Source organism: Natator depressus, chromosome 2, assembly GCF_965152275.1.
Source record: "Natator depressus isolate rNatDep1 chromosome 2, rNatDep2.hap1, whole genome shotgun sequence".
NCBI classification, from domain to species: Eukaryota; Metazoa; Chordata; order Testudines; family Cheloniidae; genus Natator; species Natator depressus.
Window position 1 is genome coordinate 54,585,942 of NC_134235.1, and position 12,371 is coordinate 54,598,312.

At 39.1% G+C, this 12,371-nt stretch overlaps 1 protein-coding gene across 1 annotated transcript in view; it reads right to left on the bottom strand.

The window, feature by feature from the left end:
• Positions 1 to 1,396: 1,396 nt before the first annotated feature.
• Positions 1,397 to 12,371, bottom strand: part of CRISPLD1 (cysteine rich secretory protein LCCL domain containing 1) — a 61,415-nt gene continuing 50,440 nt past the window's right edge. Inside the window, exons 14-15 of the mRNA XM_074943046.1 lie at positions 4,977 to 5,107; positions 1,397 to 2,776 (exon numbers count right to left, since the gene is read on the bottom strand). Coding sequence (XP_074799147.1) covers positions 2,725 to 2,776; positions 4,977 to 5,107 — 183 coding nt within the window. The 3' untranslated portion in view covers positions 1,397 to 2,724. The remainder of the gene's footprint in view (positions 2,777 to 4,976; positions 5,108 to 12,371) is intronic.

Sequence of the window (12,371 nt, forward strand, 5' to 3'; positions counted from 1 at the left end):
CAGAGTGGCTGGACCAGTTTGAACTGAACCCAACTCCAGGAAGGAGGGCTGGGGGCTTCAGTTTCAAGGAGAGAACTGTGGAATCAGTGGCCAGCTGGGCAAAGTTGGTGTGGAGTATTAATGTGTGTTAGGACTAAATAAATTGGATCCCAGAAGGGGAGTGTTTTAACTATCATTGGATTGTGATGGTGAATTATTGAGAAGCCCCCAGGAGAGAAGGGAAAAAGAGGCAGAGTTCTGCAGAGCCATCCGAGGCTGCAAGGGGAGCTTGGGAGGCAACTTCCCTGTTATAGAGCTACTCGTAAGGCTGGTTACAGGAGCCACTCACATGTACAGGATTGCAGCTCCCTCCCCAAGCCCCCCCCCCCCCCCCCCGCAGCCCAAGCTTCTCCTCTCTGCTTCCTTGGTATTCAGCTCAGGCTTGGGTGGCATCAGTGGTGCCCTGCCTCATGCAGCCTTCTGGTGAATGTGGAGGGGGATTAGAGAAAACAGAGTGGGGAGAGAAGAGTCAGCAAAATCACACAGAAGAGCAAAAAGTTGACCAGAAGGAAAGCCACAGAAAGAACAGATAGACAAAAAGGAGGGGGGACAGCAATTGTGGGGGTTGGAAGAATTTACCTCACAATCCATCCCAAGGAGGGGCTCTAACAAAAATCCCACCAACATTATTACAAATAACGACTTTTTCTAACTGTCAGTTCTTCAAACCAGAACCTCGAGTCTGAAAGTCAAGCTGAGTTCTTTGTGGCTGACTACATGCAAGCCAGAAAATACTCCATTTCATTCTTCCATAGCTGTACGGGTTCTGTAGGGTTTATGAGAATAAAAAAAGTATGAAAACCTTAAGTTTCTAAGTAGAACTATAAGCACATATTACCAGGAATATTTCTTGTTTGGGCCTCTTTGCACTAGTGAAATTCCATTAGTAAAAGATTAACCACATATAAAGGAGGTAGATGGGCTGAGTAAGGTGATGGCATTTTATACATAGTCAGTTTCCTGATACAGAATGTACTATAAAGAAGCCTAATCCCATATATCCTGATGGCGACTTTCAAACCAACTAGAGGAATTATCCTTACAACTTCCAGCATAATTGATGGGAGCTATGCACCTAACTCGCCTAGCCAGCTTTTAAAACCTCAACCTCTTTCTATAGCCATGTCCTACAAACCACTTGCAATGTTTTGGTCAGCAACAAAAGTAAACTTTATGTAGCTGGTATTTTTCTTCTTGAGCTAGGACAAACATATATTTTCTGTGGGGAAAAAAAATAGAGATTGCCAATTTTACAGTTACTATGTAAATTAATTTTATTCAAAACTGATTAAAAAAACTAACAAGGCTTGCCTAACTACATGAGGTAGTACATGTAGCAAAACAAAGGACAGAAAATAATACTCTGAAATATGAAGAATACCAATAAGTTTACAAGTTAGAAAGAAATAATAAATTCATCAGCAGAAACAAAAATACCAAAAATAAAGTTCAACAGCTTTTCAGTCTTAAAGCACAATACACTTTTCATAGAAAGAAACATAGTATCACCATTATATTTTCTTCATATACCATAATATGGTAAAATTAATGCACACGGCTATTCACCATAAATGAATTAAAAGGAAATGGTGAAGCAATAAATGAGTTAATCTTCATTAGGCTCCATACCGCTATACGTCCTGGCCTGCAGGAGTATCCGCCAGGTTGTGAGAAGTAAGGGGGATTGGCTTTGTTACCATTTTCTTAACAGTGTAGAGATTGTGTTGACTGTTGATCCTCAAATCTGTGTGTAGCACACAGATACCATGTACAGGTTAAGGCCTGAAACTTGCAATTACTTATGCATGTGAGGTTAACTTTATTCCCATGAGGAAGCCCACTGAACTCAATGAAACTAGTCACAGGCTTAAAGTAAAGCTTGTGTGAATCTGCAGAATTGGGAACTTAATCCTTTCAGTTTATTCCTCCTCTCAGTGTGAAAATGACTTTTTTAGTGTCTGGTTATTTGAACTGACTGAGTTACCCACGTCCAATAACAGTATGTTTATCATCAAATTTAATTTGGAAAATTAAAAAAATGTAAATTGACCATTCTTAACAAAAAATGTTTCTTTAAAGGAACACATTTTAATGGTCATCTCCATTTCCAATTTTTTAAAAAATCTGATATTTGTCTAATAATTAGTGTAAAGTATAAAACACTCCACCTCTTCTTTTAGGTTGGTTAATGCTAGAGTAAATCATAAAAAATGTTATACTACTGATTTACAGGCATGATTTATTGTGTCAATTTTTTAATGTAAATTGGATATAAAATCTCTGGTCTATCCATGGTGTCGTTTTTAAGTTATTGTTAGTGGCATACATAAAGCACCGTACAATAATGTATTCAGATAAAAAATGTAGAACATTTATGAGATTTGAATTAACTGTATAGGAATAACTGCTAAGAAAATATAGCAATATTTAACACAGGATTCAAAAAATTGTTATATATCGTAGTTTTTCAAATGCATTTTCTCCCATGTTTAATTTTACAGATTTTTCTCCATTAAGATTTTCATGCAGCTGAAAGTCTTTTGGTGGAAAATAGTTGATATCTTCTGTACAATAATGTTACAGCTTTATACAAACTTTAGGAAGTATACTAAGTGATCTTCATTATCCTCTTCCAAGTGCTCTGGTTGCAGTTTATTTTGTTTTTTTACACTTTAGTAACTGGACTCAGACAACGGCAAATATTCTGAAAGCCTTGCCTCCTGGAGGATTCTGTAAACTGCAAAATAAAACAATCCCAGAGGTTATTTATAAGACCACAACACTCCAATGCACTCTTAGGAACTGGTGCAAGCCTTCCAAGTCCAGAACTCTCATTGACTGGGCTCTTAGGCTCTGAGCCTGCAAAGTATTTTGTGCAGGAGGAATGCTGGTACCTGTGCCACTGATGCCGTGGCAGATTCAGGCCATATTTCTCTATATGACATACTGCAAGTAGGTTTTAGAGAATCCTGAGTAAGGGCCTACCTCTGTTCTTCTTGAAGTCAACGGCAGAGTTGCTATATAACCCTGCCATTCATTTCAATGGGAGCAGGATTGGGTTAATTTATCAGAACAACAGAACTTTCTGCCAGAAATACAGTAATCTATACTAACAGTTCTACCACTGATGCTCTTTACTTCAAAAGAAATGCTTATTAACAAAACAAATAAAGCGAATACTAATATTTAGGGGAAAGCCTTGAATGTGTATGATTTCTCGTCAATTATTACAGAGCCTGAGGGTACAACTTATGGAATGAATGCTGTTTTGTAAACATTAGCGATAGCAGAACTGCTTAGTTTTGCTGGTCTTTCAGCCACACAGCTGAACAGTGTCATGGTTCTGTAGGACAAACTGCAGGTTCTGTAGGACAAACAGTCCCGAGGCAGATGGCACGTTGGAGCCAGCATCTTGGCTTCTTTCCATTTGAAACTAGCAGCTGTGCAACTGCTATACATGCTTTGAAATCTTAAGTTTTTAGTTTATAAATGCCTCTCGCTGGGGATATGGATTAGCAATGCAGGTTCTTCTATGCTGTTAAATACCTGCTGCATCATTTACATGGACCACACAACTGATATCTATTTACTTAAATAAACTGTTAAAAGGCTGCAATGGGTTAATAGTGCCCAAATAGTACTTTTTCTGCACACATAAAATCCAGGCAACTAATCAGATACAAATCACAGTTAGGCTGGGGCAAAAATTTTCAGACATATTGTTTATTTACCATAAAAACAAGTTTTGGTTGACCCAAAAATTGTCACTAATTTGACAAATTCACAGAATAGTTTTGGACAAACTTATTTTTGGGGGGGACTTAGGTGCCATTCATAAAATTGGAAGGGAGGCAGTACCCACCTTAGAACCCAATGGTTAGAGCACTTAGCTGGGCTGTTGGAGACCTGAATTCAATCCTTCCGCTGTGAAGAAGGGATTTGAACTTGGGTCTCCTGCATTCCAAGTGAGTGGAGTAACTGAGTGCTGTAATCCCTGGGCTACGGAAGAGTATTGTGGGGGAAAGACTGTCTCAATCTCACCTAGTGAAGCTGTTCCACTATGTATAAATAATTAGTGCTTGAAGCAGGGACATGAATTTGGGCCTCCCAATTGAGTACCCTTACCACCAGACTACACAATCATTCTCACTTTTTCCTCTTTTCCACATGCATGTAATTCTTGTGTAAGGGATGATCTGGCACACAGTTTGCAGCTCCAGAGTTCACAATTAGCTTCATGATTGTGAATGGGACGTACCAAGAATATTGTAAAGTCAAAATTTTGTTCTGCTAGAACCCGGAAAAATATTTCAGAACTTCAATTTAACGGGAAATAGGCAGGCACATGTCATCACAGAAGGTACTATATAATGGTAAGTGATTTTAAAAGACTCAGATACACATCTGTATGTCTTAGGAAATTATTTTATATGTTAATCTGTTGCCCGTATCATTTGTAGACTACACTCATTGATACAAAGATATGCAAAAAGTTAATGGTCATTCATATAATCCACCCTCAGTAAGAGGGTGCCATATAAACAGCAAGTACTGGACCATTCCAAACCCCACTCAACTGAATGAATTACTAATCTAAAAAATGCAAAAGGAGGCAAAGGTAATTTTCTTTGCAAACATTGCATTATTTGCCACAGGATCAATAAACAAGAGAGTCATTTTGATTTATAAGCGGCTTTTTAGGGTTATGATTTATGAGCTTAGAGGAGACAGGCAGTTCTGGTACCGCAGCTTCTCCAGTCATTGTGACTCTTACACAACCCTGTAAGTCACCCATGTTATCCTATTTATTTAGCTTTCAAGCACACACACACCCCTTAACTTCACCACACACAGAGACTTAGTGCAAGAATGTGAAAATGATGGCATGCATTACTAGGAGAAGGGAAAACAACAGTCTTTTAAACTGAGCTTTTTACCTTTCTGAAAAGATTCCATTTTGAAAGGAGGCGATGTACACCTTCCTTTTATCTACTGGCATAACGTCAACATAGCCTCCTTGGTTGGGAACTACTCCAGCATGTACTGCTGCCCGGCAGATACTAGACACCTGAGAAAAGAGCAGAAGAGTTTTTGTTTGCATTAGTTCTATTATGTTTTTCATTAACTTTTAGATTTAAAAATAATAATAAAGAAGCATATCCCTGGCTCTAGATACCTTATCATAATTAGTCATATAATAAATGCAATTAAATTAATCCTCAGCAGCACTGAAGTACATTCTACAGGAACTCAGCTGGCTGGCCAGCAGGACACCAGCCCCCCTCCATCAACTGGAAGCAAGCCCCATTAGTTTTGTCCAGAGAACAAGGTATCTTTTGCCGCATGTCTGGAAAATCACCAAATTCAGGATATTTAGGACCAAGGTGTGCAAGGAGGGGAAAACAAGTTCCAAAGTCCTGGAGCCCTCACAGGGATGTCCTGTCAGCCTCCCCCTCACTTTTGTAAAGAGGGGGATCCAGCTCAAGTGCCCCTGCTGACTGCAGCTGTGGCAACATCGCCACTCAGATAGTCCGTCTTCAATAAGAATTAACGGTTGTGCCATAAAAAACAACAAGAGGTGGTCCCTCAGGTAGGCCAGTTCCAGGGCTTTAAAGTTCATAACCAATACCATAAACTCCACCCAGAGACCAATGAACAACAAGTCTCCCAGCAAGATTCCCCATTCAATAAGTGCCAGCTTCAGTCTCCAAATGTTTTTAATGGGTAGCCCTATGTAGAGCATGTTGCAATAGTGTTTGGCTTGAGTCTTCAATTTTTACTCAGTTGTTGCAATCTTGTTTGCGGTTATTCCTATCTTGAGCTCCTAATTCCCCATACTGCTTTATAAAAGAACTTGCCCATAATATTAATCTGTAGCTGGACCTGAACTGCATGTCCTCTTACTGCAAAGAAAGTTCTGACAGTATATTCCTAAAGAACGTTGCATCATGTGGGGACCAAACCTGCAAACCTTACACAGGCAAAGTTCTTAGTGAAGTCAATGGGAATTCTGTCTCAGTAATATCTGCAGAACAGGGTCCTTAATGTGCTCTAATGAAACTGCTCAACTCTGATGATTTACATGCATATTTATTTTAAATAAAGTGCATAGAAGAGTAATCCATTACTCAGAGAACTGGTAATCTCTCTGCTTAATTACTTAAAATTTTTAATAACGTAATGCTATTTTCAGCGAACTGCAGATATAGTAAAACTCCATCTATACTGCAGAAGATAAGCCCTTGTTTGTTTCAATGCCCAGCACTGTGCAATCTGCAATTCCAGGTACAGGGAATCTCCCTTTATAACCAAGCTGTTTTGTGAAGAAGAAAAAAAAAAGTCTTCACTGTAAGAGGATTCCACAGAATCAACATTAAAAACGTAACCAGTATAAATATCAATATGGAAAGACCAGTTTAAACAAGGCCTGCGTTACCTTTCAGCTGGAACTGGAATAACATACATCTGTAACTCTCGTTATTTTGTAATCGAAATGCTACATAAAATACAGGAATTCAAAATAGCAATTATTTACCAACTCCTATTCCAACCATTGAAGTTGCCAGTTTCACTGCCATATAGTCAGTCCATGAATGTCACAAAATTTCTGAGAATATAACTTTGACAAAGTTTATCCAAAGGCCCTTTTAAGCTTTCCACCTCAGAATAATTGACTGCAGCTCTTAAACAAGCCAGAGGAGATAGAGTTTATACTATTCAGTACCTTTCTTTCCTTCCTCCCGTAACAGCCTTAGGATTTTGCTGTATTCCCAACCTGTCAGCCAGTGATCAAGAGACTAATTTAAATTATTTAGGGCTATTGCTGCTCCTAAATATTAATATTATGGTAGTGCCCAAAGGGCCCAGTTAGGATTGGGGTCCTATTGTGCTGGGTGTCGTACAAACACAGAAGAGAGACAAAGAAGGATTTGTACGGAAGGATTTACAGTCTAAAGATACAAATGAAGGGTGGGGGATGTGAATGCAATGTATATGGTGCAAATGAGTACGGTGAAGAATTGGCCCGGGTAGTTACATGTATTTTAGGGGGGTTATTTGCTTGTTTGTTTTTAATTGGCATTAGAGGAAGTGAGGAAGGGAGTAGGAAAAGGAAAGAAGAGGAAGAGGAAAGGCCACAGCTTGTCACCTGTCTAAACATGACAAACAGGCTTGATTTTGTAGGCATCATGGCAGAGGTGAATGCTCCAGAAGGATCTGAAGGAAGATAATGGCTGCTTGGATTTTATTAGTGTGTTTTTCCCTAAGCAAAAGGGACAGTGTGGGAGAAAGCTTGGAGGTGTTTAAGGGAGAAGCTGATGGGTGGATGGTAAAGGTTAGGAACATTGGCAGAGCTGACATCACAACAGGTTACTAAATCAGTAAAGTGGAATGGGGATATGATATTTGGGGTGTTAAAAGTATAGACGAGAAGCTTATATTTATATAGTGGGAAGAGGAAGCCAGTGGGAGACTCAAAGGAGGGGTTTATGTGGTAAGAATAATGAGCCAAGAAGATGGTTTTTGAAACCAAGATGGCATTCTGAAAAAACATGAGGAATGCAAATATGCAGTAGTTAAGGCCAGAAAATACAAGGTTGCACTAGTGAAGACATGGGATGAAGTCTTGGATGAGGAGATTTGTGACCCTGATGTCCCGGCCTGCTCTGTGGGCTGATGCAAGAAGTGAGGATATGGGACAAATGTATAGAGTTTTCTAAAGGAAGTGTCATTTAATTCTGGGTGTTAACTGGACCTTCATTCTTAGCCCTTAAATAATTTTTGTATTGAAGTAATTTATTTTAAATAGGGGGATGTTTCCTATTTTGAAGGGTCAGACCATCTAGCATCCTATCCAGCCTTTCTTGGGTAAACATTTTGGGTGAATTCCTGGCCATATTGAAGTCAATGGCAATATTCCCATTGATTTCAGTGCAGCCAGGATTTCACCCCCACAGGTTTATCTTCTGTTTCTAAATATTACTTAGCAAGTCATTTTATTAGCAGCCTTAAAGGCATACTCTCCCTGGAAGTCTCCATCAGTAGCTTTGAGCTGTTGCTTTAATTCAGATATTATCTCAGCCCCAAACATATATAAGGCAACATAATGCACTTTTAAGGTAACAAACATTTCACACAGCATTGCATGACCTTACTTTATCAGTGTGCGGTGAACGCTCTGATATTCATCAGTATTTAACAGGTCACAGAATCTGCATACCAAGCTGCTTAATCATTTTCCTTCTTTTGCTACTCAGCAAAATATCCAATAGCTACCACAGCATAGCATTACTCTGCAAAGGCATTTTACGAATAGCATTTGTTCCCAATGTTATTCATAACAGATAGGACTGCTAATAGTTCTGTTTTTCTCTCAGTACTTTACCCTGTTCCACAGCAGAATGTTATGGACAATTATTCGAAGATATTAGGAAAAGGATTTCCATGTAGTTAATTGAAGCAAAAGCATTTATAAATATGAGCCAGATCCTGAGCTACTATAAATCGGCATAGCTCCATTAACTTCTGTAGTCAATGGAGCTGGGCTGATTTACATCAGCTGAGGATCTGGCCCACTTTTTAACATTTGTGATTGACTCAAAAATATTACCACAGGATTCTCTATCATAAAAGATTGTTCTCAGGGCAGTGATACCTGGTATGAAAATAAGATGATGAAACGGGAATTTGCTAAGAGTTTATTTTGAGAGAAGATACGTGGGATATAGCTAAGAACACACTGATTCATCACTGTCAATGGAATCATACCAGGAATGAACTGGGCCCATCAAATCTTTTATCAAAACAAATTCTAAGTGTGAAACAAGTGATAACTTGGCAACTTCAAAAGCCTCTCTTTATTCTGTAGGTGTATTTGGTGCTCGGAATCAGGGACTAATAGCAGTGGCAAAAGCCAGTCACTGTACAAGTAGGTGCTTCAAAACATCTCCAGAAAGCTTTGACAATTCACCTCAGTCAGCATGTGATTTGGTTTCCTGCAAATCTTATACCTTTTGCAAACACCAAAGTAAACTTTGAAAACTGTTTTTTGAAGTGTAAATACTGTTAAAAAGTTCTGTGGCATAAGGCATAATATCAAAATGCCAGAAATAAGCATTAGATAATTGGAATAGGGGAAGCTGAAAGCGTGGACTTCCTGCTTTCATGAGTGGAAGGCAGGAAGCTGTAAGGTGGTCTACCAATAGGACAAAAAATTCCCAGGTGGACAGTCTGCATCGCTGGGCCAACAGGGATCTGGTAGTGTGTGCAGGCCCCTAGTAGAGTAAGTAATTTGTACAGTCTGTTGTGAGAGTGGCATATACTATAGTTATTTATTATCTACATTATGAGAGTGCCTAGAGGTCCTATATAGCATTTAACTTCATTGTCCTAGCACTGTACGTACACAGAGTAAGAGTCACTCCCTGCCTCAAAGCACTCACAATCTACTTTAAGATAAGACAAAACAAGAGGGTGCAAAAAAAACAAATGGAGGGTACAGGGGAAGGGAGGATGAGTAACAGTGACAGAAACACACATGTGGTTACTTACACACTGTGCACAAGTACATGGTTCTGGGTTAATCTGTGGGAAAAGTTGACAAATAGACTGGTAGTGCTGACAGAGCAGAGGGTAATGCGATATCTAGCAATCTCATCAAGATTAGGGGCAGTCACTGTAACCTCAGAGCTTGGGACAAATGGTATGAGAAGAAAATAGTAAAAATGTTGTGAGGCGCCATGGAGATTCAGAGTCGTCCCTGCTTAGATGCTGGGAGAACGGAAGCAGAACCAAAATTTTCTAAATCAATTTACGAATAAAACACTTTGGTCAGCCTGCTACGTAGCAGTATTTTCAACCTTCTAGCCTAGTTAGTGTAAAAAAAAAAAAGTCTTAACTAGAGCTTCACGAATCCTGCAAAAATAGGTTTGCAAAAACTTTTATTTCCTTTGCACAATGGATGCATTTTTTCCAAGCAACATGGCTTCAAATATTTCTGTATAACATGGATGAATGTTGAGAAAGTAAATTGTTTAAAAGCAAAACTCTTAGGAGACTAATTAGAGGCTATCTGGGACAATAGCAAAGCGCACAGGATTTGGCCTTTTGAGATCAATGGGACTTCTTGCTTGAAGAAGGTGAGTAGAAATTAGTGTTTATCCTCTAACAGGATAGTCTGCTGTAACTCATCTTGACTCCAGGGTGTTGACTTCAGACCGCTACTGGGGAGCTGAAAGTAATTCCTTCCTCAAAAGGCACACACTTTTCCATTTCCCCTGTTGACATACATACTAACAAACATGCACATGAGTAACTCAGTGAGATGTACTGAACTACATAAGGGACTACTCCCATATGTAAAGTTACTCATGTACATGAGGTTTCAGAGTAGCAGCCATGTTAGTCTGTATCCGCAAAAAGAAAAGGAGGCCTTGTGGCACCTTAGAGACTACCAAATTTATTTGAGCATAAGCTTTCGTGAGCTACAGCTCACTTCATCGGATGCATTCAGTGTACATCAGTGTTTGCAAGGTGGGAGCCCAAGTTATTTATTAAGTATTACTTCCTTCTCATAATAATGATTAGTACATATATAGTGCTTTTCATCCATAGATTTCAAAGTACTTTAAAGTGTTTGAGTATCATCACCTTGGCCAGCTACTTGTCATCACAGTACTGAGGACTGATTAAATATGCAGGCTAATGCGGCTTACTGGGAAAACAGTGAACTGCTTCCTCTGCAGCTAACCCATTGCTGCTCCCTGGACAGATGACAGAAGAACATAGCGCAAAGGACTGCATCCTTCCTACTTCTCGCTGCTGCCTGCTCCAAGACTAAGCATATCTCCTCCTATGTAAAAATCCTATGCAGGTTAGAAACAGCGTGCAGTCTGTATCTAAAGTCCCCCGCATATTTTAGCAAGACAACGCACCTCCTAGTAGCACCACTGCTCAGCTGCAACAACTTTCTCGTCACCACAAAACAGATAAATAAATACAGGAAAATCCATTGGTTTTCTGACTGAAAAATGGATGTTCTGGAAATGGATTTGGTTTGTTAGAAAGTCAAAAAGCAATTCAGTTTAAAGGATCATAGACTAAGGTGAAGAAGAGTTCCCACCTACTTTTAAACAATTAACAATTAAACTGAAGGTAAAACTAGCAAAGAGTGTTGCCAGGTATCATAACTGGCAAAAATGTACACTATTTTAATGCCTAATGAGTGTAATCCAAGTGATTAACTGCACAAGATTGGACTCGATAAAGAGGAACTTTGTCAAAGTCAATTGGACTAAAACTTGATCTACCTTGTTGTTTCTCTTGGAATGATTTTCCAACTAGTTAAGCACCCACCTTATAGTGGCTCCACCTAGGCCATTTTTCCCTGGTTTATTTATGAGAAGATAATGTGAGACAGTATCAAAAGCCTTACTAAAGTCAAAATATACCATATCTACTGCTTCCCCCCATCCATGAAGCTGTTACCCTGTCAAAGAAAGCTATTAGATTGGTTTGACATGATTTGTTCTTGACAAATCCACGTTGACTGTTACTTATTACCTTATTATCTCCTAGGTGTTTGCAAATTGATTGTTTGATTATTTGCTCCATTATCTTTGTGGGTACTGAAGTTAAGCTGACTGGTCTGTAATTCCCGGAGTTGTCCTTATTTCCCTTTTTACAGATTGGCATTATATTTGCCCTCCTCCAGTCTGCTGGAATCTCTCCAGTCTTCCATGAGTTTTCCATGCTCAGGTAACTCTTCAGCCAGCTCTGTGAGTATTCTAGGCCCTGTCAACTTGAAGATATCTAAGTAATTTTTAACTTGTTCTTTCCCTATTTTAGCCTCAGATCCTCTCTCATGTTCACTGGCGTTCACTATGTTAGACGTCTGATCGCTAGTAACTTTTTTGGTGAAAAATGGAAGAAAAAAGTCATTTAGCACCTCTTCCATTTCCACATTTTCTGTTATTGTCTTTCCTTCTTAGTTGAGTAATGGGCCTACCCATCCTCGGTCTTCCTCTTGCTTCTAATGTATTTGCAGATTGTTTTCTTGTTACCTTTATGTCTCTAGCTAGTTTAATATCATTTTGTGCCCTGGCCTTTCTAATTTTGTCCCTACATGCTTGTGTAGTTTTTTTTATATTCATCCTTTGTAATTTGACCTAGTTTCCACTTTTTGTAGAAGATTCATGCAATTCTTTTTAAGTGACATTCATGCCACAAAACCTCTCTATCCAGTATCCTGGGCCCAGATTTTCCCTTATATTCAAAGCCATGGAAGGGGACTTTTCATTAGGATCTCCCCATGAAGATTTTCTTGAGGAGATCCC